General features: G+C 40.5%; 1 protein-coding gene across 3 annotated transcripts; it reads right to left on the bottom strand.

The window, feature by feature from the left end:
* Positions 1–9,392: 9,392 nt before the first annotated feature.
* kcnip3b (Kv channel interacting protein 3b, calsenilin) lies at positions 9,393–19,987 on the bottom strand. 3 transcript variants are annotated; one of them, XR_004552838.2, is made up of 7 exons: positions 12,055–12,303; positions 11,891–11,960; positions 11,148–11,326; positions 10,873–10,977; positions 10,689–10,751; positions 10,453–10,566; positions 9,393–9,485 (listed from the first exon to the last, which is right to left on the bottom strand). XR_004552838.2 is itself a non-coding variant. In XM_071204359.1 (7 exons), the coding sequence occupies exons 1-7, from the start codon at positions 18,622–18,624 to the stop codon at positions 10,519–10,521; spliced, it is 696 nt and encodes a 231-aa protein (XP_071060460.1). In that variant the 5' UTR covers positions 18,625–19,987; the 3' UTR covers positions 9,393–10,518. The 3 variants fall into 3 exon arrangements, 2 of the variants coding, with proteins under 2 accessions (XP_071060460.1, XP_071060461.1); XM_071204359.1 differs by adding an exon at positions 18,519–19,987 and having other exon boundaries at positions 9,393–10,566; positions 12,055–12,179; XM_071204360.1 differs by adding an exon at positions 13,491–14,078 and having other exon boundaries at positions 9,393–10,566; positions 12,055–12,179.
* Positions 19,988–26,531: the final 6,544 nt, after the last annotated feature.

Here is a 26,531-nt window from a genome sequence, read left to right as displayed (position 1 = left end):
GATGTATGATTTCACTGCTTTCATGGGAGCTCAGACCCCTCCTTATGACTGCGGTCAAGCCAGCCTCCACTCGGGAAAACCTAGGCCCTTTCTCATTTCTCTAACTCCCCTCCTCGACTCCTATCCTCGATACTTAGTCCCGCCCACAGGAGATGCGAGCGGAGGAGCCGAGGAGAGGAACCGAGGAGAGAGGAGGGGAAGCAGCAGGCGGTTAGAGAAATGAGAACTCGGCTGCAGTCGGATAGTTTAAAAATCAGCTCCTAAGTTCTAACCCTATCGTCTATTCCTTGACCTCTGAGTGAAACGTCACGGGGTTAAGGGATAGTGGATAGGAGAATTCAAAAGGACTTAGGAGAAGAGACTGCGGTACTTTAGAGAATCCGAATGCACTTTCACTATCCGACGTGTTTATGATGCGCCAGCGGACGTCATTGTGTGCATCTGCTGCTGTGGGGAAACTATGGAAACTACAGTTTTCTATAGCGGACTACAACATGGATGTTTAATAAGAACGAGGGACTACTGCAAACTCATCTAGAGACTCTGCACCGTGCTCTGATGCTGCTGCTTTGCTTTATGAACGTAGACAACAGAGAAACATATTCTTCATGACCAAAGTTGGAATTGAAATAAAAAAGGAAAGTGAAACTTATGCTCGTCACCCTCTCCCTCCGGTCCACATTAATACAAATGATCCCAATACGACGTATGATTGTATGAACTAAAGATCTAAAAATCAATACAGATGTATTTATTATAAACGTTAGTCCTTAACATAGATCACTGTGTATATCACCATTCAATCATCTTTTAAAAGTTGAACAAACCCCACACAGCTCAGTAAAGACTGAAATGTTGACTTTATTTGATAATTTCAGTGAAAACTAACGTTCATATTTCTCTTTTGATTATAATACTGATGAACGTTCAAAACAAAGCACTTTGGCAATTTACCACCTATGTTTTAAAAAGCTTAATAAGCACCGTAACTTTCATGATATAATTTCTCGGTCATAATCGGTTGTTTCCGTGAACGGCCGACTGTTGAGTGACGGCAAATGCTGCGGCTGCAAGGCATTGTGGGGCAGCATTTTCGCTTCTCCTGTGGGTTAGGGAGGTCCAGTGGTTCCTAAGCTAAAGGAGGTTATAAAGGAAGTTTGAAACCTCCTTTCCTATCATTCTCATCATTCTAGAGAATTCGAACGGCACTTATCATGGCTGCCACTGAGGGACTTCCGGGTCATTTCACTCCTTTAGGAAGGTTCCTAAGCTAAATGGACTATTCGACTTCAGCCCTCCTCTCCTCTGAGCGGTCATTTTAAAGAGACGTCCATTAATGATGACAGGAGGCACAGCAGCCCTCTGTCTGATGGACAGATGTGTTCATGATGACTTATATATTTACTTTGATTCATTCACAGTGCGGTATAATGAGACAATAACAGGCTACAGATGCGGACACACACACACACACACACACACACACACACACACACACACACACACACACACACACACACACACACACACACACACACACACACACACACACACACACACACACACACACACACATATATATGTATATATATATGTATATTTATATAAATATAAACAATTTCAGAATCAAACAGAGCACTCTCATAGTAACATAACACTATCAGAGACTGGATATATCCCCCCCCTCTGGTCGCTACATTGAGGAAAAATAAATTATGGGCCAAAAGTTTTATTTAAAAGTAAGCAGAGGACACCAAACCAACTGGGACCTGTCTGTCCGCTGCATACGCACACACTGTACCACACACACCTACGACCACACTCACGCATATACAGTTCCTAAAACAGGCTACAGCCGTTGTGTATTTTATTGTGAAAAACTAAATGGTTTTAGAAAAATATCGACTCTTTGTTTGTAGATATCTACTAAACTAAAGCAAATAAAGAGAGTAGGCCTGTTATACGAGTGATATATATTATACACACTGCTCTGATTTCTGCATGGACCTCACAGCTGTTCTCAATGTAAACATCGCGTCGCGATGAAAGCAGTTAATAGAGAGGCGAAGTCACGCCCATCTACTTCCGGCCCATGGGACCCCGGAAGCGAAAAATTAACATTGAATTCAATGGAGAGAGAACACGTATCTTTTGATCCCGTTTGAATTGTGCCACGAACTACACATATGATGTTTGTCAATCTTAAACAATAAGTTCCATGTCAAAAAAGTCACATTTTGTCGTAAAACTGTTGAAATATAAGACTATGAAAAATACGCGACTACAAATCCCAAATCCCATTCTGGCTCGCGTAAGTGATGTCACAGGCGATAATGCTCCAAGTGGTTGCGACTCGTAATTAAAGCGAAGAAGAAGATCTCATAACAGATTTATTCCCTCGTTCTATCGATTCCCGTCTGAGGAAAGGACCAGGAGTCGCTGGATCAGACATCTCAGGTAATACACATGTTGTGCATGATGGAACATATAGTCAAGTTAGCTACCTAGCTAGTAGCGACGAGTAGCGAGCACGTTAGTTAGCATTACATTACTTAGCCTTATCATTTTTAGTAGCCTTACCATGAAGTTATTATTTTATTACATGAAGTAAGAGTAAGAGTAGATGGTAAGTATTTCGTGAAACATTTGAAGAGTAGCCTATACTGCGCCATCCACCGGGTGCTATGGAAGCAGTCAGGGAGAGTCGAAGGCAGGCAGGGAGCTTTGCATGACAGATTCTTCTGGACGTGTTTCATTGTGATGACAGTAAGGGTGAGTCAATCTGTTTGTTGGAAAGACAGTAGTTGAGTGATTACTGAGAGAAAATTATTAGAAGGGATAATTATTCAAAGTGTTACTGTTGTGTTACTTTAAAGTGTTGTTACTGACCTTTTTCTCTTTTATTTCCTTTCCCTCACCTGTAACTGCTGAGACCCTGAGGAACATGCACACTGACCTGCCCTGGCAACCTGATTTCCACTGTACGTATTTGGTTATGGTATATTATTTATATACATCAAAGGCACAATGCACCCCCCAGAGACACACATGTATTGAGTGTGATATTGTGCATAGGTCATGTGAAATCATCTTTACACACTAGAAAACTGTAGGAGCGGCAACTTGTTTTGAAATTGAATTTTTAATATCCGAAAATGAAGTTGATATGTTTTCTTTATTCTTCTCTCTTCCCAGCTCCATCCATCACCGTGCTCTGTTCCTGCAGGTCCTGCTTGCTAATCATTATGCTCATATGTTTTCACACAATTACAAATAAAGTCAATGTTTTGTATGACATGAAGTTGTGCTTCATTCGGAGTCAATAATACATTCATTCTGCCTTCATCCATTCTGCCTTCAACTGCACAATGACTGTGGACTGCACCGACATCCATGTAGCTGCCCCCAGTAAGATGAACCAAGCAAAGAGGGTCACTATCATGCCCAAGGACCTCCAGCTGGCCCGCCGCATCCGCGAGAGAGGGCTTAAACTGACCTGAGACCAGCACACCCAAACACAACGGCTCTTTTAAGAGCCACCTACAGTTTCAAAGAGTTGCAATCCTACGTTATTATAATTATTAAACTGGTTCATGTGTCACTTAGTTTACTGAACCGTGATGAATGAAAGAAATGAGTGAGGTAGTGGTTTAAAGAAGTTACAAAGACATTAATATATGAGTAACAGGTCAGTGTAAACACAAGCTTCTGTCAATTATGGATCATTCAAACTATATACAAATAATATGTAATAACGTTCTAAAATAAGTATTCGGTATATTCCTTGATAGCTTTTGGAGAAGGTTGTTTTTAAGTTTACTAAAAATCTATCGTTTCCACTGTTTCACTTTATAAAAAGGAACAGGTGAGTAGAGCATTATTGAGTTTCTTATTCTGTCAGTAAATTATCCAAATGAATGTTTTTCATTATTTTAGTCAACCCTAAACAAATTGATTGTACCTTTTAATAATGACCTTACATGGTCGGCAAAGTTAAATTAACTTCAGAAAATCAAATCTGTTCTGAGAAAAAACTAATAAATGTTTAAAGATAGGAACTTGCCATCCCACTGAAAAACAGTCCGTAGAGATTTAAAGGCGTAGTTGTAGTTCAGTCCAACGTTTCATTTGGATTCATTTCTCCAACAGTCAACTATTTTCATAAAGAATATATATATTTTTCAAAGTCAACTTTATTGTCAATCTTACTCAGTTTGTGTTTATAGACAGAGATCAAAAAGACGTTTCCAACAATCCCAAATACGAAAAATTAAATTATACAATTTACAGATATGTAATGTATACAAATATATATATCCTATATACACCATCATGTATAATGATGGTGTATGATGTAGAAGGAAGTGTGGTAGATAACAAGTAAATATAGAGTTACATACAGATCCATGTTACAGCAAAAGATGGAATAACTAAGAAGCACGCAGTATAATAATAATTACATGCAACAATTAAGTAACTGCTCAGCGTCTCCACCACAATCCCAATCTGCTGTGTCCTGTTTTCCTCCCCTCTGCATAACACCCCATCACACCTACGAAACACAACGCAGAGTCTGAGGGTGTTAAGAGTATGTTTATTTAAATGTCCTCCTCTCTACTGGCCAACACAGGGAGCATATGCTGGGTGTAGAATTGTTCCAGGAGGAGGAGATTTCCATGCCATGCAGGGTCTTTGGGGATGAGGATGATGATCGCCTCCTTCGTGGTCCACACAACAAAGTAGCAGAGACTCCGGTCTGTGATGTGCAGCTGCCCTTGGACCTGGTGCCAGTATGGGTGATATATGACCCACCCTCCTCACGGAGACAGAAGGATGGTAACTGGACTGCCTCCGCGATGGTCATGTTCATGTCACCAAAATCCTTGAATCTACACACAGCAAATAAACTGAAATGACACAACGAGATGTAAAAGGAGATCACACATACAGTATAGAATATACTGTAGGCCTATAGTCGATATAAAACTGGCCGCTTCAATCTGAAGAGCAACTAAAACAAAACACGGGAGTGTACCTTGTTCTTCTGAACACTAATGTTATCCACAGCATACACAGAGACCACGAAGTTCTTAAGGAGAAAACTAGTTACTAAAACAAAACACGTTAGTGTACCTTGTTAGCTAATGTTAGCTAGCTGACATTAACGTTACACATTGCACTCATATTACTCACCGAAACCTTGTAAAGCCGGTCCCGCTGCTCTTACAGAACCGACTAACTCCCCTTTCGTGTATGTACAGCTCTCAACGTGCCCAGACTTGTAGTGATTTTCACCTCATTTTATACTTTTATTCTCATTCTGAAAGAAACAGGTGAAATTTGCTAACGTGACGGCCGTCTTTGTGATGGTGACGCGTATTGTGCGAGACCAAGAGACCTGTAGTTCACTGAGCGGTTTCACACAAAAAAATGTGTAACTTCACAGTTTTACGACACATTTTAATTTTTTTGACTTGCAAAATATTCTTTTAAATTGACAAACATCATATGTGTCATTCGTGGCACAATTCAAACGGGATCAAAAGATAACCTTTCTCTCTCCATTGACTTCAATGTATAATTTTACGCTTCCGGGGTCCCATGGAGGCTCCCGGAAAGGGAGGGACTTCGCCTCTCTATAAAATAATATCCAGGGGATGCATGCAGAGCTGTCATTGGCTGAGATAAGTCCAGCCGAGCATCACGACTCTTTGAAACAGCTCTGTTGCCGGAAATGCATCCACGAAGGAGCTGTGGAGGACTGTGGAGGACCCATCAGTGTATCCTCGGTTATAGGTCCTCCAGAGAGCCTCCTTGACGCTCGATGCTCGGTCCTCGAAGTGCATTGAGAGAAATGAGATGTCCTTCAACATGGCGCACTGAAATTCATTTCCGGGTCACTACCGGAGGACCGAGGAGTCGAGGAGTCGAGGAGGGGGATTTGATGAAAACTTAAGGAGTTTAAAAATAAAAGACCTTTGAAATATCTATTGTATGAGCTATCATCCCTCTGTTTTTAGATGAGAATAAAACAAAAACTGTCCAGTATAAAAGACTCATATCACTCCAGGGTGATAGCAGGACATCCCATCTAGTCACTTAGAAAATATCATGACATTCTGATGTACAGTTTCAAAATAAAAGACCTTTGAAGTCTCATATATGAGCTATCATCCCTCTGTGTTTAGATGATAATAAAACAAAAACTGTCCAGTATCAAAGACTCATCTCACTCCAGGGTGATAGCAGGACACCCCATCTAGTCACTCAGAAAAAATCAGGACATTCTGATGTACAGTTTCAAAATAAAAGATCTTTGAAATCTCTATTGTATGAGCTATCATCCCTGTTTTCATATATGAGACTTCAAAGGTCTTTTATTTTGACCTTTTTTTTTTTTGAACTTTATTTATTATTATTCTACATCAGAATGTCCCGATTTTGTCTGAGTGACTATAGGTGGGGTGTCCTGCTATCACCCTGGAGTGAGATGAGTCTTTGATACTGGACAGTTTTTGTTTTATTCTCATCTAAAAACAGAGGGATGATAGCTCATATATACAATAGATATTTCAAAGGTCTTTTATTTTAAAACTCCTTAAGTTTTAAATTTACTCATTTATAATGTGGTAGTTTTACGTAGTTTGTTTTAAATAATTATTGATCACATTATATAGTACATATTTGTTAATTGAATATGTTTGGTATGTTATTTTGGTGTATATGTTATTGACCGAGTAAGTGCTTTTATTTTGAAGGCAGTGTTTCCAGGACTCTACCGTAGGATATTCGCGCACCACAATATCACGTGCGGGCTGGCTTGACTAGGTTTTCCCGAGTGGAGGCTGGCTTGACTGCAGTTCCTTATGGGAGCTTAGCTCCCATTGGCTCCTACATAACTCGAACCCTGATATAATACATTTGCCACAATGTTGGATAACAACGGTTATTAAACCAACAAGAAACACATTTTCGGCGGGGTGAGGTTGTAGTACTATGTTCGTTCGAATTTCCTCGGCTGCTTACCTTGTCTGGTATATTGTTCTGTAATTGTTTTAGTATTGTGTTGTTTTCACCTGATGTTCATTCTTTTATTGAGAATCGTGGGAAACATGTTTTTCCTCTGCACTGTATATAAAGGGATGATAACACAAAAGTATCTCTCATCTATTATCTTTTAGTGGTTCAAACGAGAAGGTTATCCATTATTTGAGTGTTACAGGAGTTGACATTTTTTAAGAACATGGCATTTGGTATTAGAAATGTGCCATGAGGAATAAACACACGTGAGGGGTTGGGATTACTGAACTCAGAACCAAGAATGCTCCTGCTCGAGTACATTTCCATTTACAATGTATGAAAATCTACCTTACAGCACAAATAACTATAGTGTATCATGGTAATGGATTATAGTGTTTTAATTAAATGCAAATTTGTATTATCAAAAACATATCAACAACCTTAAAGGGCACAGGTTTATTATAGAAGCTGTAATACTAAATGTATTGGCCACTTGGTTTCTCAGGAGTAAAGGACAAGCCCACACGAGTTGTTGTTGTTGTTGTTGTTGTTGTTGTTGTTGTTGTTGTTGTTGTTGTTGGCATGGGGCATTGTCAAACAAGGGGCTGGTGAGTGGTGACTAACCAGTACACACAAAGGAGCAACATTAGAATTAATCTGATCTCTGGACTCATCATCAGACAAGATTAATCTGTAAGGGGGCCCAGCAGGGCGAAGGAAAAAACACGTAATGAACATTAGGTTTGAGAGCAGTGAGACTGAAGCAAATGGGAATTTCTAACAACATCCGAACAATTATTAATATAACTTATTCACAAAAGTCTTTTTTCAAAAGGTTTGTGGCCTGGATTCACACTGTAGTCCTAAATACGTCCGTGAAACCCATAGTAGCCTATATGAACGCATTACGCACGTTTTTATTCTTGTCCATTTTTGTCTGCCATGTTTAAATTAAGTGATTTACTATTATTAGTAACTCGCGAGACATAAAGGAAATAACTGAATACTGAATCTTTTCCTTTTCAGGTTAACAGTGTTTATGAGGGCTCTGGGTTTAAGTTATAAAACTGATTATTATTAATAAGTCTATATAGTGAATTGTAATAAGTAACTGCAGTGAAATACACATTCCCCGATAACCTGCCTAACATGATTCTCTGCGGGCCGTGATCTTTTTAGCGCATCAAATTGGTGTTCGGATCAGGGGAGCACAGGTTCAAACCCCACTGCAGTCAGCATGTCGTTGTGTCCCTGGGCAAGACACTTCACCCCAGATTGCTCCTGTGGGGATTGTCCACAGTATTGAGTATGTAAGTCGCTTTGGATAAAAGCGTCTAACAAGTAACATGTAATGTAAAATGTTCATATGTCACACAATTAAGTCAACAATACAAAGACATTCAACACAAAAGGAGCTGCAGCAGTAAATTGTGTTTTCACAAGGGTATCAATTGAACTGTACACGTGCATGAATACTCATATGTCTCACTTGCTCGCAAGCTTTTTAAAATCTTTTCAGATTAAAACATTTGAATTGATATATTGCTGAATTGATATATTGCTGACTTATCAACAACTCCGGTCCTTACGAGCAAAATTAACTGTAACAATAAAGAGTGAGCATCCCATTGAGATCAATAATATCCTTCACAATGAAGACCTTGCCAAGACAGGCAACAGCATAGACAAAAGTATATGACACATAGTCCCAGACAGAAAACCCACAAAAAAAGGAATACAAAATCAAGCAAAGGCCACCCACACTGGAAAAGGTACATTCAGTTTTGCAACAGGTCAACTTAAAATTATTGACATCAAAAGGAATCCGTCTCTATTTCTTAAATGTTTTGATTCATCAAGATAATCAAAATCAGTTTCAAGTCTTTCTCCCACATACTTCATGCCAAGGGTTCGAAATACACAAATGCCCTTTTTAAAATGTCCATATGGGCATTTGAGATAGAAAACATTATAATGGTTAAATGAATTTTTCATATTTTAGGTGTTGATCCTCCAAGTGACTCTGATATAATCTTTGATATTTAGATAGTGTTCTATTTTATACATTGGTTATGAAGCACCTCGTTGCTAGGAGCTTCAACAAAAACCTCACGTAATAAACTGGTTAGTTTTTTAGCATTCTGTAATGAGCTGTCATATCTCAACTTCTAGTCTTCAAGTCTATACAAATGCATTTACTAACATCAATCAGCCATAGTTAGTTTGAAAAAGAATTTTTTTTAGATTTTGTTGGGCTGACAAATGAAAACAGCTTTTGGCTGGGGATTATAAGGGTTAATGTCAGTTTATTCATCACAATGTTTGACGCCTCGTCATCTGAATGCAGAAGAGAAATGTAGAGAAGTCGCAGCTGTTGACATTGTCTTTAATAAACCGACATCACAAAGGTCCTACTGTACTGAACACAATACTGTGGCACTTAAGAGTCAGCATGCTTGGAGATACTGAAAAAACAAGAGAAAGAAAGCCTTAATTCAGAGTAAGGAGAAACGTTTAACAGTCATTTTGTTTCTTTTCATACAAACTCACATTTCCAATTTGACCAGCTAAACATAAACTTCCAAAATAGAAAAAAGGAAAAATGTGTATAATCAGCAAAGAACTGCTACTAAACAGAAATTCCTCAAATAAATAAAACGTTCAGGTCCTGTTTTATCACCCGGTTCAGCACAGATGAGAACAATACAAGGTGGGATATATATCTATCTATAACTATTAACTATACATATATACATACACACCGGTGGTGTTTCAGGTGCAGGTATATACAGTGTCTTTACTTCAGGCGCATATGATACATAGTCATAAAACTGTAGTGCAAGCTAATTCCACATCACATATTTGATGACAAACATGCTTTACATTATTTCTCTCTTTTTTTCTTGATTTAATTTTAACTTACTAGTTCACTTCATCTGGTGCTTAAAAACTTTTGAGGAAACAGCAGGTTTGTGTGTTGGTGTGTGCGCGCGCGTGTGTGTGTGTGTGTGTGTGTGTGTGTGTGTGTGTGTGTGTGTGTGTGTGTGTGTGTGTGTGTGTGTGTGTGTGTGTGTGTGTGTGTGTGTGTGTGTGTGTGTGTGTGTGTGTGTGTGTGAGAGAGAGAGAGAGAAACACAGATTAGTGCTTTTAGCTCATATCCTTGTGTGCTCAGGTCAGAGGAGTATTGTGACCATCTCCATATCTTGTTGATTATTTTGGTCTGACGATAAATCTCGGGAAGATTTTCAGTTTTCTTCATTTAGGACACAAAGACACACTAGACAGATGGGAATTTTTACACAGGAAGCTCTTCTCTCCTTCTGTCCGTATCAGTCTTTTCAATCCAGAAGCAGTTTGCAGGATACAGCGAAAGGAGCATAGCGAGACATAGAAAGAAAAAAAGTCTAGTTCCTATGCCTTTAGAGTACCTACATTATGTGCCAGGGTGAGTTTGAGGTGGGCGTGCTTTGTTTTAGTGTTTTGTGCAGGGGGGTTCCCTTATATCACATTCTCAAACAGCTGCATGGAGTTCATGATGTTCTCGTCCTGGAAAATCAAGAAGAAAAACATCTGTCACCAAAAGTCTGAAGAAGAGAAGTTTCAGATTTACAATCTTAGACATTACACTTTTAATTGATGTGTAACATAGATACAGTTTAAGTCATCACCTTCTGACAGGTCTCAATGAACTCCTCAATAGTCACTACTCCATCTCGGTTTTTATCCATTTTCTGTTGGAGAAATACACAGACAGAGGACACATTGGAGAAAATTATTTAAAGGGTCTTTTTTTATTTTCAAAAAGAAGTGTTGTAGCAAAGTGTGTGTTTTGAATTGGTGTGCATTCAGGACCTGGAAGAACTTGTCCACGTGTTCAGAGGGTGCTTCATCTCGCACACAGGGGTAAGTGTACCTCCCCATCATGTCGTAGATAGACTGCATAATTGCCAGCATCTCCTGATGAGGAGAAGACAAAAGCAGAGAGAAGTCAGGAATTAACATCGGATCTCTCATGATAGATACAGCTCAGTCAGAAAGCATTAAGTAATTAGGAGAAGCATGGATGTTATTGTAACATGCACAATTTCCTGGATTTTGTTAAAATTCTGGAGATGTCCCAAACAAACCTCTTTGGTGATGTAGCCGTCTTTATTAATGTCGTAAAGGTTGAAGGCCCAGTTGAGCTTCTCGGTGACTGATCCTCTGAGCAGCACCGACAGGCCGATGACAAAGTCCTCGAAGCGGATTGAACCGTTTCTGTCGATGTCAAATGCGTTGAAGAGGAAGTGAGCGTAGGTTGTGGCATCTGTGCGCAAAAAAAGTTGTATTTATGCCAGAGGGAAATATCTTACTTTCACTCGAGCACAGCTATTTGACAACTCAAATTACTTATTGTAGTCTTGATGCCTTACCAAATTATTTTAGTCCCATTATTTTTGTAAAACTACACTACTTTTACGTCTGCCATTTCTTAAAATGAAGAAGTTTTACTTATACAAAATGGATTAACTCTACTTTATCCACACACTAATGCTGTCAGTTAAACAGGAGATATCAGTGTCTTTTATACTATGTCAAATGACTTCCACTTCTGTTCCTGTCATAATTACTAGTTTGTATTTGTGTAGCAGGCCCCTTCTGAACTACATCTACAGTATAAGTCTGATAACCAATGAGCATATTGCCGTATCAAATAACTGTATTTTTACAGTAAATCTTATGAAGAGTTTGAGAGAAAATGTTCTTTCCTAAATATTTCAGACCAAGACATAACACATAAACCTTCTCTTCCCCACATCCTCCGAAGTCATTTTCAAACATTCCCTAAGAAGAAATGACAGAAAGGAGAGAGATTGTTTTAACGTCTAACCTCCTTGGGGAAAGAACTGAGAATAGATGGTCTTGAATGTCTCCTCATCAACCAGCCCACTGGGACACTCCTGCTCAAAAGAGGAAGAAAAAGAAGATGTATTCAGAATAACCCAAGTCTATATAAAGCCTAGTAATGGTGGTAAAGCCATGAAGAGGACGTACGTTCTTGAAGCCTCGGTAGAGGGACTGCAGCTCCTTCCTGGTGAACTTGGTCTGAGCCTGCAGCTGGTCGAGACCCTCCGGCTGGTGACGCACCGTCGACAGCTCCAGGTCACTGTCGCTGCTGTCTGTGGAAGGAAGAGACAGACAAACAGGAAGAGATGTAGAGGGAGAAAGATGGAGAGAAAAAGAGGGGAGGATGGGGCAGACATTCAGCGTGTGGATGCAGGTCAACATTCGGGGAGGGGTGGGATCACACATTCAACAGAGAGGCATTTGTTAAAGAGCAGGTGGGGAAAACGTGCCAGTGTAAGAGAGAGATTTAGAAAAAACTATATGGAAAAGAAGGGGAGTAAAAAAAGAAGAGGAGGTACTTTCTTTGTGGTGGAAATGTCACAAAACATTTTGATCTGTCTGCTTTAAAAAACGAGCCACTCAAATCAAATTGGTTACCGGTTTCCACACACTTAGAGAAAGTACTGCACGAGTGGGAAAAAAGGAACCATTCGAAAAAGGGGGGAGAGAAGTGTTCTCAAAGTTCGTGTTGTTACTATACTCACCATCTTTAGACAGAGAGAACAGAGGAGGAGGAGGGGTGTTGAAACCAAGATGGAGTGAAAGAGAGTAAATGGAGAACAGTGAGAGAGCGATAGTAAGAGGGGAAAAAAACAAAGAAAACACGTCAGATCACGCTGAGCGGTCCAATGTAAAATACTGATCAAGTTATATTCTGATAAAACCTCCAGCAGAGCAGTGAGATGCAATACTTGTGTGAAAAATAAAAACCACAGCAGAGGAAGTTTAAACATTTCTTGATATTGGATCGTGTGGAGATCAGCGGGAAGCAGACAGCAGGAGACGACCTTCTGACCTCCTTCAAAAATGAAAAAGGTAAACCGCCGTGGAACATAAAAGGTCATACATTCAATGTTGGCCTTAACATATCATCTTCAAACATGTAAAACTCTGTGAACCTTAAGTCAAGATTTGCGTAAAATGGGCCCTTGGTGTTGTCAATACTCACTAGAGCACTAAAGATGTGTTCAATCCTATCTGGAAATAGTTCCCAATAAATGCACAATTTAGTTTGGGATGCTCCTGTTTGTTTAAAATTTTAAACAATACACCTCTTAAAATAAGTATAGGGCTCAGATGAAGAAGTGGAAGGAGTATCTGATCATGGGATTTGCTGACAATAACAAATAGTCTATTATTATTATCATCCCTTTTAAGTCATATCGGTTTTTCCATAGTAGCCTTTTACATGATCCTAGATGATCAGAAAGCTTTATATGAACTCTTTCACCAACTACTACGGTCATAGTTTACTCAGATTTGCATCAAAAACATTCACAAACATCTACTTCTAAGTGGATAAGAGTAAAACAAATGTAAGTCCAGCCTCCTCCTCGCTCCCTTCTCCTCCTGTCCCGTCTCACCGGTCTCCGTGATGTCGATGAGGCCCAGCAGGTGCATCAGTTTGAGGAACATGATCACCAGGCAGACGATGCCCACAGTCTGGAGTCCCTCTGTCTCCCACCTCACAATCATCTTCCCCTCTCCTTCTGTCGGACCCTCCATGGTTATTCTCTTTTTTCCCCTTTTTACTACATACTTGGACTTTCTAAAAGTCCATCCGTCTCTCCTCCTCCTGTCTCTGAAACAATGTCACTCACTCATCACTCCTTTTCTGTCTCGTTTTTTTCCCTGCAATTTCTGTTGCTCCATTTAACTCTGCCTATTTTTAATTGACTGCCGTTTTATTGCCCCTTGTGTTCTCTCCTACTCTTGTGGATCGTTCAGGATATTCTCCGCAGCTAAGAGCATGGTCTGAGCGTCCAACTCCTTTATAAGGCCAACAGATTACTGCAGTAAAAATATCTCTAAAAAAAGAGAGGGATAAAAAAATCCCTTCCAAAAATCTGGACTACATCGTTAATCCATGGGAAATCCAACGGGAAAGAGATGAAGCTCAGACACACACATGCAGGTTATATGAACAAGTTGATTTGGGGTCCCTCTGAAGAAGATACCTCCTCGACTTGGTGACAAAGCTCTTCAATAAAAACACAGCATCCAACATCCTCCACTGCTGCTTCCTCCTCTTATCCCTCCCTCCATCTCACATCTTATTTTCTGCTAATTAACCTTTGAACACCCGGGGAACCAGCTGCATTTCTACATGTTCCATTAAACTAACTAATACATTACAGAAAAGGCATAAACACCGACGCTTTAAATGGGAAAAACTAACAGAGATGATTGTTTTTTTTCTAAATGTGACACACACAAAACAATTTGTTTTAAGAAACCGGAGAGTGCAGAGAGAAAAGATAACAGGTGTCCTGAATCCAATTTTCCCAGCCAGGCTGTGATCCACTTTCTAATTGTTCCCGTCTCTCCTGGGGTTCCTAACACAGATTCAATAGTGTCACACACTCACACTCATGTAATAAATACTCCCTCTAGTGGAGACCAATGAAACAACAGACACAGACACCTTGTAGTTTGAACAGGGAACCTCATCATAGAAAAACATGTATCACTTTCTCTATTCACCATTAAGGTCCTTTGCTCTGTGGATGTGATGTCTTAATGGTGACAGAATCACCCTTCACGTGAAAAATGTACCCAATTATAAACTGTACCAATATAAAGACAGACAGATGGATTTAACTAAATGACTAGTTACATTTTTTATAGAGCTGATGTGTTTTGATGAGGTGACAGAGAGCACTACTTTGAGCATCTTTTAGGAGAATATCAACATAGATGCTCATTCTGTTTTTTTGCACTTTCAGAGGAGTAAACAGTATTTTTTTCAGCCCTAAGATTTACCTGCAGAATTCCTCTCAGGATGTACTGTATACAGCCCCCACTAATACGAGCTGGGGGACTCTGTGTGGTACACAAAAAGTGTATAAATCAGTTACTGCTGCTCCTTCAGCAGGCTGCTGTGATTGAAGATTGTAATCATCAATGCATCTATGTGTACATCACTTGTATGTTGTTGCTTGGGGCATATTTTATTTACTTTATATACTGCTATACTTTAATAGTTTATTAGTTGACTTACATGTTATGTTATTTATTTATAGTGATAATTTCAACTCAAAAATAACAAAAGTAAAAAAATGACCTGAAAAGTCCTGCATTCAAAATCAAATTCTGAAAAGAAATTCATCAAAATACACTTAAATGCACTTGTAGCTCACCACCAGTAAGAGTGGATTCGATATTTTGCTCACTTTGTTTACTGCAGGGCAGCTTGTGAATTTAACCAGAGATAAAAAAAAATTATTTTACCTGATGATTATACTTGGTATTATTAATCTTAATTTCAATCTTTGACGTAATAAAGCTGTCAAATAAAAACTGTGAAATAAAATACGAGCCAGTGACGTGTATAGAAGCATAAAGTAGAACAAAATGGAATGGGATGGAATATTCCATGTACCAATCATGGAAAGAGCCACAAATAAATAATGAAACTACTCATTTCCTCCACGTCTCTTTATATCAATGTTACTCACTACTAAAATATCCTACACGAGAGAGTCAAATGCAGGGTCAAAATACCAGATGTTGTTATCAGAGCACCTCAGGATACATTTCTACAGACGAGGCTACTGCTGGCATCACATTTCTTCCCAAAATAGGAGCGAGCTGGACTGATCCCAAAATCGACATCTGAGCAGACCTGACTGAGACAACTGCAACAGACCATTTAACTGAACATCAAACACGTACACACACACACACACCAAACACACACATTTTTATCATCAACCATTTTTGTCTTGAGTGCTGATGACCAATGCACCATATCAGCTACCAGGCCTGATTGGGCTGTTGATGAATAAAAGACATCTAATGTGCCGATGTTTATGCTGAAAGTGGAAAATCTGAGAGCACAGAATCAAAAATGTCTTTCGGACATGCGTTATTACAAATAAAACTACTCTGCTAGAACAATTGTTGTTATTTTGAGAGGTGGGGCTATAACTGAGTTTGCCTCAATGGACAGTAAAGTACTTTTACTATCTTCCATTGTCTGTGTTTCTTTTTAGAAAGCTACACAAGCCGGAAGAGCCCAAAAAACATTTTGGAACTGATTCAGTCAGTCACTTCTTCAACATAGCATTTTTGGTCAGTCAAACCTAAATACTGAATTCTACTTAAACCATTAGATTGCTATTACACTGAATTCTATTTAATCCATTACATTTCTGTTATGAAATTGTAGATAAATAAGAGTAATAGGATATATAAATGTACATGATATGTAAACATTTAATCAATACATCAATAAAACTAACAACTACCTGGCAATCATGTTGATCATCAGTTTATTCTTTGTGTATTTTTTCCCAGCAACTTTTGATTTCAGCTTGGTTGATGTGAAACTTTGACCACTTTTCTTAGTTTGACATTATAAAATAAAGATATTTGGGTTTTATACCGTGCATTGATCTTCTACCCTTTTGCAAATGTAACAGTTTTTTTAAAGACTCAACAAGAAAGATCTGATATTGACAGCAGACCCGAATCTGCACCACAGCGTGAGTCTCGATAACATTTCTATATTTATAGCAGGGCTGTGTTTAGAATCTAATTCTAACAAATTCCGGTAAACAAAGAGCTCAACATCTGGTCTTGTGAATCCTGAAAATCGCGAGGGTACGAGTGACTTTTCCCTAATTTTAATGCAGGCAGCTGAACATTTGAGGGACAAAATATATCAAATATCTGCTGCCAAACAGTTAAAATGTTGATGAGAAGATGCTGAAGAGATAATGAAGATAGTAGATGACTCTCACTGGGAAAGGATGAAGTAATTATAGGATTAAAGATGCATGTTGAGTATTTTGGAGGCTACTGCGTGATGGCCAGTGACCTTCAGGATCCTGGAGGAGTACTCCAGGCTCCATATTTAGGCGGCCCCAGAGAAAGCCTGTTCGATACTGCATGTATAATTGAAGTGAAGTAATGCTAAACCGGGGTGTGGGCAGTGCCAGAGTGGGGGAGGAGGAGGAGGAGGAGGAGGAGGAGGAGGAGGAGGAGGAGGAGGAGGAGTATAAAGTTGGAAGGATTGAGAAGAGTGATCAATTATGAAAGGACATTACTTGTGTTTTTGGTGAATTTATTACTTATGATACAGAACTATACGAGAAGCACTAATGTGCCGGCGGGAGCCTTGCTGCTGTAATTGTCTTGGCACAGCAGCTGCAGGGCACTCTGACTGGCTGGCCTTCAGCCCAGACCTCTAATCAAAGAGCGTAGCTTTCAAAAAGCATCTGATGTCTCTGGTACTGTCCCAAACGTACACTGTCAAGTGGCCCATCAAGGGTTTTTGGTATCTTTCTTTGTAGGCAAAATAAAACACTTAGCCATTAGCCTTTTTCCACTATGGTGCTTTTTCTGATAAAAACATAACGTTCATGCTTGAACATACTAAAAAAGTACGTACATGTTTCTATAGTTATACTATATACATTTTTATTTCTTTATGTTTACTTATTACATAGTAGAGAGCTGAAAGGTTAATGAGGGGACAGAGCACAGAGAGCTGTAAAAACATTGAGGTTACATCGTCAGCTTACTAGACACCTTGGAAACGATTCATTTATTTTTGTATGCATTTATTCTTGAAGATCAACTTTGAAACACACATTTTCAAATGTTGTCCCTGTTGGCCAGATGTTAAATTAGCCATTCAAACCTGCATGCCCAATCTTTGTTTAATGTATTACTCTCATATTGTGTATGTACTTTATGACTCACTTTAGTGTGAAGCATCTTGTGATGTATGATCTAGACAGGGAAATATAAATAAACGTTACTTTAGCTACTACTGTAGTATGGAAGGCAAAGTGGAAAGATAATGACTTGGGTAGAAGCACTAGCTCTTTCCCAAAGATCTCTACTAGGGTATATTTAAACAATAATAAGTGCTTGTATGGGCTTTAAAAATAAGGAATAATAAATTACTTTGCTACTTTCAGATAATCAAATGTTTTTTAGGAACTGTATTATCTTAAGTAATAGTAGGTGAACTTCATCTTGCAACAACATTATGTTATTTGTTTTACCAAAACTGTAGTATATAAAAACAAAGCTGCAGGTTTAATAGATAAAACGTAAATGTTATAACTTTAATCTCACTCTAGCCCTGTATTTACCAATGGAAGGCAGTATATGAACTTGTAAATAAATAAATCGATTATAAAGACACTATTGTAGTTATTAGCAGATATATTAAATACTGAATGACCACATACTTAAACCTTAAATTAAATCAGTTTTTATTAAGGATTGATAATATACATTTTATTGGATCTCTATACATCCTCCTCTTTGCATAAAAAATACATTATAGTGTGTTATAAGCCTTCTATTAACTCCTATATAGTGTTTCTACAGCTGACAGTAGTGAGTCATCATAGTGGGCTCAGATGGGCCCTTACCTTCAAATGAGGACATGGGCTCCAAGATGCCAAACTGCTTGAGAACTGCCATGAAAAGGATGATGACCACGCCAATGGCAAACAGCTCCATGCCCTGGATCCCCATGGCTTCCCGGGTGGGGGGGCCCACTCAGGGCCAAGCCTGCCTCAGAAGGCCTGGCCCCCGGAGAGAGAGGAGAGGGAGCCTGGGTCGGCACGAGCACTGCTAGACCAGGCCAGTCAACAACAAATGTTTTCAACAGAGGGGGCCCACCAAGTGACAGGAATCAAGTCTGGTTGGGGAGTGACGGCATGGGTTTGTTTCCAGGCCCAGGAGAGCACATGAGAACGAGGCCAAGCAGGCTGGACGAAGGCTGCTGTAATGTCAACACTGATGCTGAAGTGGAAAATATGTGGAAGCCGACATATATGGAAAACTTCCCTCTCTAGACCCATGAGGGAAAACGGGGGTTGTGTCACAAGCCATTTATCACGGTGCATTAAAGGAGACGTTTAGACTCACTTTCCAGACTTTGCTCCTGCACGCAGTCTCAGGAGCAAAGTCAAAAACACAAGTTACTGCTCACTTCTTAATCCAAACAGCTATTATCAGTCCTCACGTCATAGTTTACTCTCCTGAATCACAACTTGGTTTCAGTTTAAAAACGTCTTTTGAGAAAAAGCTAAGAATTTGGTGCAGACAACTGACTTGATGAAATACAGGACAGGCAATACCAGAGTCTTCTCATCTTCCATGCCATAAACGCAATAACAACATTAGTCATTAATTATAATTCACCTCATTATTTGCACCAACCACGAGCAACAAACTAAACAAAACATACTGTAAATTCTCTCTATCTGCAGGCAGGGAACACTCTGACTCTGTGGTTTTAGCGACATCCGCTCAACAATATTCAGGATGAGATAATGTTTTAAAACTGACCTGTCAGGCAAGATACAAAAATCAATTTTTCATGCAAAGTGAACAGTGCATAGAACAGCCTCTGTTGTCTAAAAAAACCAAGTAATTGATTCAAATATTTACCAATGCAGCCTAATAATGCTGATTCTGTCACTAATTCTTTGGTCTACTTAAAACCTCAAAGGACAGACATGAATTGACCGCAAATACTTCAACTTTCAACGCAGCGATCCCGTCTGATTGTGTCCACTTCACTGTTTGTCCAAATCCAGGTCCCGATATGGAAGAGTATGGCCCTGTAGAGAAGGCACTTAGAGCAGCAGCGTCCAGGGAGGGAAATCCTGATAGGAGCTGTGGGGAATGAAACCTCCCTTGGCATCTACCTCCTCAACACATATTTTTCCATTTCTTCCCTCTCTCTGCTGCTTCCTGAATGTATCTGTTGCTGCTTCTTGTTGCAACTTTTCCTCCCTCGACTCACTTAGTACACTCACTCCGGCTGAGGTTTGAAACTGGAGTGCACTGTCCACCAAGAACCCATCCCGTCCTTCTTGTGGTCTCTCCTTACTCCACCGCACTCCTCCTTTTTCTCCGTCTTTCCATCTGATTCGCCTTTGCGCCCCCTCCTCCTCCTCCCTCCATCCCCCCTGTCATTCCATAACTTTGGCCAACCGCTGACTTTCTCCCCCCCTCTGCTTGACTCTCTGTTTCTGTCCCTCCTTTCTCCACCACATCCAGCTCTTTAGGGGTGGGTTGACAAATGTTTGGACGTCGGGCCGGACTACAGCACATTCATGAAACAAAAGCGAAACCGTGCCCATATGTGATGCCTTGGTTCTGAGCAAAGAGGTACTGTGAGGAAATTGATTCCTAACAAACAATAAATATGAAATAATATCAATTAAAAGCTATATGTAACTCCACATATTGACATAAGACAACATGGAAATAGACATATAAAAGGCCCGCCAGCCCTCCTAGCAAGGCGCAAAGACTGAATTAGGCAGTTTTGCAAGACTTTGAAGTGCTTTGGCATCTCTTTGAGGTATTTTTGCATCTCTGTGTTGTGTTTTTGCATCTCGTGGTTGTCATTTTGCAAGTATGTTTGATCTTTTAATTTCTGTGTAATCGTTTCATCTCTTTGTGGTTGTTTGGAACCCTTCCTGGGAGATTTGTGCCTCTTGATTTGTTAGTTTGCTTTGAATTTTGCATGTTGTGTTGGTTGTGATTTACATCTTTTGATAAGGCAATTATGGTCCTATGCCTGATGTGTACACAGTAACCCTCTATGATACTAACAATACAACGTCCTACCCCCTTCTTTGATTTATGGTGTGGTGTGGCCAGACCTACAGACTGGCACACACAAGGCCGGATTAACCATATGGGCAAACTGGGCAAGTGCCCAGGGGCCCTTGAGCAAAGAGGGCCCTCAGTCACAAGATTATTATTATTATTCTTTCTTTTTTTCCGGGCACAACCTCACTCATCATACATTGTTTTAAATGACACTCACTCTTCGCTATACATAACACAGCTTTTCTATAGGGTCAAATTCATATATTTTCTAAACCGTCTCTGTACTGTAGGTCTCACTATGTATGTGCTCAACTTTATTACTACGCGGCGATGGTGTATAGCCGAATCACAGCCCCACCCTCACTCATGTCACATGTTGTCACTTGAGCAGAAAAAATGGAGGGTGCCGGTAGCCAAACGCCCAGCGGGGCTGCGAAAAGAAAGAAAAAGAAGAGAGAGTGGCGGCTGCATTAAAAAATGTGCCAACAATAAATAGCTTTTTCAAAAAAGCAAAAAGTGACAAAATAGGCCAGCAACAACCACAAGGAACAGTGGCGGCGGTCACGGAGGATGTTGTTGAGCTAGCGAACAATGTTAGCCTTGAACCTAGCATGCTAACGCAGCAGCGAGTAGAAGAGGAGGAAAAAGATGAAGACGAGCCTGACGAGGACGTCACAGAGCAGGGTGAAGGTTCGAGTTCATCGGAAGTTCCCTGTGTCTCTCAGGACCCTGCACAATGGGGATCAGGGCTGGAAATGTCCGGGAGGAGACTTTGATGAAAGAGGTTTCATACTTTCATAATCGGGCAACGAAGTATCCAGCATCTCGGAGGGAGAACGATGCTAGCGGCCGGACACGCTCACTGACCAACGATATGGTGACCAGACAGCTTCACAATAGAGAAATCGTTCAACGCGATTGGATTATTTATTCTCCATCTCCCGGAGCAATTTATTGTTTTGCCTGCAAACTTGTATCCACTCACAGCCACAGCAATGTATTTGATCTCGGCTTTAGTGATTGGAAGCATCCCGAGAGGATAACGGAACATGAGACGAGTGGTGAGCACAGAAAATGCATACTTTCACTTATGCATCGCACTAAACTCATGGATGCTTTTCTAGGGATGCAGGTCGACACAGAAAGTCAGTACTGGAAGGATGTATTGAGACGTGTAGTTGCGGTGATTACATTCTTGAGTGAGAGGGGGCTTCCTTTCCGGGGAAATTACGAACTTTTAGGATCTGCACATAACCGGAACTACCTGGGAATCCTGGAGCTGCTTGTGCAGTTTGATCCATTTTTAAAGGATCATTTGCAGAAGTTTGGCCAGAAGGGACGCGGTAGGACTTCATACTTGTCACCAACTATCTGTGAGGAGTTTATTGGTTTGATGGGTGACAGAACAAAGGAAGCAAGAGCAACAGAACTACAGCGAGCAAAGTATTTCTCTGTCATCGTAGATTCTACACCTGACATGTCTCACGTCGACCAATTAACTTTCGTTTTCCGATTTGTGAGTGAGAAAGGAAAAGTTATTGAGAGATTTATTGGATTCGAACCCATTCACAGTCACACTGGGTCAAGTCTGGCTGACTGTGTGATGAAGATGGTCATTGATATGGGGCTGGATCTCTCAAACTGCCATGGTCAGGCTTATGACAACGCATCCAACATGTCAGGAAAATATAATGGGCTGCAAGCTCATCTCAAGAAAAGCAACCCACTCATACATTACATTGCGTGCGCAGCACACTCCTTGAATTTGGTTGGTGTCAACTGTGTTGAAAGTAGTTGTCGTGAAGCCAGTTTTTTGATATACTTCAAGCACTTTATGCTTTTTGCTCTGCTTCTACCCACCGATGGAATAAAGTGTTCACTGAAAACATCATACTGACGCTAAAATCTCTCTCCTGTACAAGATGGAGCTGCAGAGGAGACTCCACAAGAGCTCTTTGTGAGAATTACACTGTAATAAGAGGGGCTTTACAAATGTTGTCGGCTGATGACGAAGAGCGCCAGGACACACGGCGAGAGGCCTCTGCGCTGTGTGGCAAACTTGGGAAACTAGAGACTACTCTGCTGACAATATTTTGGGACACTGTACTGCACCAATTCAAGCTTACGAGCACTGGCTTGCAAAAGAAAGACATTGACCTAATGACAGCTGTGCGACTTCTGGAATCGCTGCGCACTTATGTTGCATCACTACGAGGGACATTTTCAGACTTTGAGACATCTGCCCGGGCTGTCATGGCATGACACAGACATACCAGCACGAGACTCACCGTGTTGGTAAAAGACGAGTATTTGATGACGAGACAGTGGAGCACGAGGTGGTACTGACTGGCAGTACAAAATTCCAGGTTGAGACATTCAATGTCAAATATTGACAGGTTGCTCTCAGGACTTAGCAAACGCCTGGATGCATACAAAGACATACGTGATCACTTTGGAGTCCTATTTGACATGTGCTGTGATGACACTGATCTCCGCAGACGGGCCAATATTCTCTCCTCATCATATCCTACTGACTTGGATAAGTCATTAGGAGATGAGCTGATCCAGTTTAGGGCTTTTGTCAGCACAGAGCCAGATAAGGTGCTTAAACATGGACTACAGACAATATTCCCCAATGTTTTTGTTGCGCTCAGGATTGTTCTCACACTGCCTGTAACCAACAGCTTAAACGCATCAAAAATGAACTTAGGACAACCATGGCTCAGAACAGACTTTCAGCCCTTTCTTTGATGGCCATCGAGTCTGATCTTGTGAGGGATCTGGATTTTGATGACCTGATCACAGACTTTTCAAAGAGAAAGGCAAGGAAGAAACACTTCTAAAAGATAAGATCCACTGTCTCTCATACACACTCATTCACTCTCTCTCTCACACACACACACACACACACACACACACACACACACACACACACACACACACACACACACACACACACACACTCACGCTCTCCCTCTCACACACACACACACACACACACACACACACACACACACACACACACACACACACACACACACACACACACACACACACACACACACACACACACACACACACACACACACACACACACACACACACACACACACACACACACACACACACACACTCTTCCATCACATATACTGATCACTTAGTTGAGCAACCACACCATTTCACTAGATATTTTACTTTTGTAACTCTCAATGTTTGTAACTAATAGAACTCCTTGTGTACTTGTACAGCCAGCCAGTCATATGTTGGCATTAAGTCGGGTGCTGCTCTGAGGTTTTGAGTGATATTACCTAGGTATTCCTGAGCCATACACTGTCTTGGGATCTTATCCATTGTATCTTTGTCTTGTGATTTTTGACTAAAAGGGCAAAAGGCTAGACCTGCTTTGGTTGAACTATGTGGCTGCGTCCCTGCTTTTGACAAATAGGTGTGCGATTTGACATGCCAGATTGACTGAAAATTCAAAATATTGGTCATGTTGGTAGGATTGGGTAGGCGTGGTGTTACTTGTTGGTACGTGGGTTGGGGGGGGCCCATGAGCGCTCAGTGCCCAGGGGCCCCTGGAGGTACTAATCCGGCCTTGGGCACACAGAGGTCAACTAGCAGGGACCTCCCACCTCCCCACACTTTAACTCCTCCATCTTTGCATAGAAGAACTCTGAGTATTATAATTATTAAGATTCCTGGAACATAAGCAACAGTTTGTCATAGATAACATGCAGAAGTATGATGAGTGTTTGTGAGCATTAGTGTGTGTGTATATATATATATATATATATGTGGTGACTGTGTGTTTTGCGGGTCAGTAGAGGATAACTGATGACTGCACTCGCTAATGCATCAGGATAACACGGGGAATGGAGGGGTGTGTGTGTGTGTTTTAATGCATTGACTTGGTTGGAGCTGGGAGACGCAGACGGGAGGCCAGAGTGAGAGAGATCAATATATCTTTGTGGTGCGGTGCTGGTGGTGGAGCCTTTCTCTTCATCTGCTTCTTACACTTTACCAGAAAAATCAAAGCAAGCATCAATAATAAAATCACAAATCTATTTTCAGTCTCTACGGCAACCATTCTTTAATAAGTGAGCCTCTGCGGGGGTTAATTTTACAGTGGATAAAGGTCAAGTTTATATTTTAGTTACCACTTTGTTGAGGAGTGTGGATCAGGTGACATCCACACACAACACAACACACCATGCATGTACAGCAGCTATTATGGGATGCATTAGGGGTTGGGCTTGAGTCTATTTATGTGCAATTATGTTTGTTCTTTTGTACATTTATGCTGGTGTAGTGAGCTTAGGGTCTAGTATATGTGTGAGCATGATGGTTCTTCTAAGCAGGCCATTAGGACACTAACAGGTTTTTAAAAGGTAGGCTTGGCGCTGCCTGCTGACACAATAGTCTGCTTCCTCTCAGTCAGACACCTCAGCAAGATCAAGCTAAACAATACCATGCTATCATATATGCAGCTCAATGTTGTTTACACATGACATTTATCTTTCAGATCATCCCAGTGGGCTGACAAGAATTGCATAGCAAAGCAAGGCTTTATCAAAATTCAATTAATAATGATAAATTAAAGATAAATTCTTGACTATTGCCATTTTAAGTAAAAGCAATTCCACCATACATACTCAATTACAAGTAAAATGCCATTGCATTCGAGATCTACCACTACATAAGTACTTAGGGAGGAGACAAAATATGTAATTAAAGTCTCAAACGTTGAAGAACTCGATTACTGACTTTGGCATTTGAAAAATTGATAGAGATAGTCGATAATCAGTAGATAAAAGTAAAACATTTGTTGTTGTGTAAAGCCATATTAAACCGAAACAAATCTAATCATGTACTTACCTCAACTTTGCAGTAAATGTACTTTGTAAGTAAGTGTACTATTCAGCGAACAATAATGTAGAAATGGGTTTAATGTTCACAGTTAGTGGGAATAGTCATGACTGAACCAAAACTAATTTAGACTACAGCGGAAACGATTTCCCAGACCTGTTCAACTAAAGTATTTTCTTGGAAGTTTAGAGCGTAAACACCACAAAACTGTTTACTTATCAGCAGAGACCAATTCCAAAAGAATCAAGACAGCCTCTGGATTACTGCTTTTAGAAAGAGAAGTAAGAGTGAAAAAAAGAGAGACAATGTGAGAGAGTGAAGATGTGAATGAAAGGTTGAATGAAGACAGATAATAGTTGGGGAAGTGAAACCATACGAGCGCCTACCTGAGCGATGGTACCTGGCTGCATTGTGGCCGCAGTGAGAGAGACGCCTCCTGGCCTCCACAGAGAGAGCGGCCATCATGGCTCCCATAATGCAACTGGAATAACACCACTAACAGGCTGCTCTGAAATACTCTAAATACTGCTGTAGATCCCGAGATTAGAGCAAAGTCTAAAAAGACACGATCCAGACTAAAAAATACTTTAACAGGCGTGAATCCGTTGATCAATGCTAAAAGTGCTCACCTCTCTCATCTCAGGGCAAAGCTTGAAAGTCTGACTCTCATGTGCCTACACAGACAACTGCCAAGCACTGTGGAAAAGGTGACAGGGGAGAGAGTGTTTCACAGCGTGTGTCTGTGCACGTGGCCACATTTGTGAATCTGTTTGAGTTTGTGACACCACATCGCAGTGAGAAGAGAGAGATGAAAAAGAGGAAGGATCAAAGCTTATGACCTTTCACATCACACACCTCCACGTTTCCTTTAGAAGAAGTCTGTCTGTCTCACTCCCTTTCTCTCGTCTGATCGTACTCCTACACATTGTTTCACCCTCTGT

Source organism: Pseudochaenichthys georgianus, chromosome 9 (genome assembly GCF_902827115.2).
Source record: "Pseudochaenichthys georgianus chromosome 9, fPseGeo1.2, whole genome shotgun sequence".
In the NCBI taxonomy this organism is placed as follows: domain Eukaryota; kingdom Metazoa; phylum Chordata; class Actinopteri; order Perciformes; family Channichthyidae; genus Pseudochaenichthys; species Pseudochaenichthys georgianus.
This window is presented reverse-complemented; position numbering and strand designations above follow the sequence as displayed.

Bases quoted from the DNA above. Each gene is read 5' to 3' on its own strand.
- kcnip3b (XM_071204360.1), bottom strand. From the start codon at position 13,632: ATGGAGGGTCCGACAGAAGGAGAGGGGAAGATGATTGTGAGGTGGGAG. The intron at 11,327-11,890 runs GTTAGACGTTAA...TTTTGCGCACAG, and splicing joins TCAGTTCTTTCCCCAAGGAG to ATGCCACAACCTACGCTCAC. The intron at 10,752-10,872 runs GTCCTGAATGCA...TTTCTCCAACAG, and splicing joins ACGTGGACAAGTTCTTCCAG to AAAATGGATAAAAACCGAGA.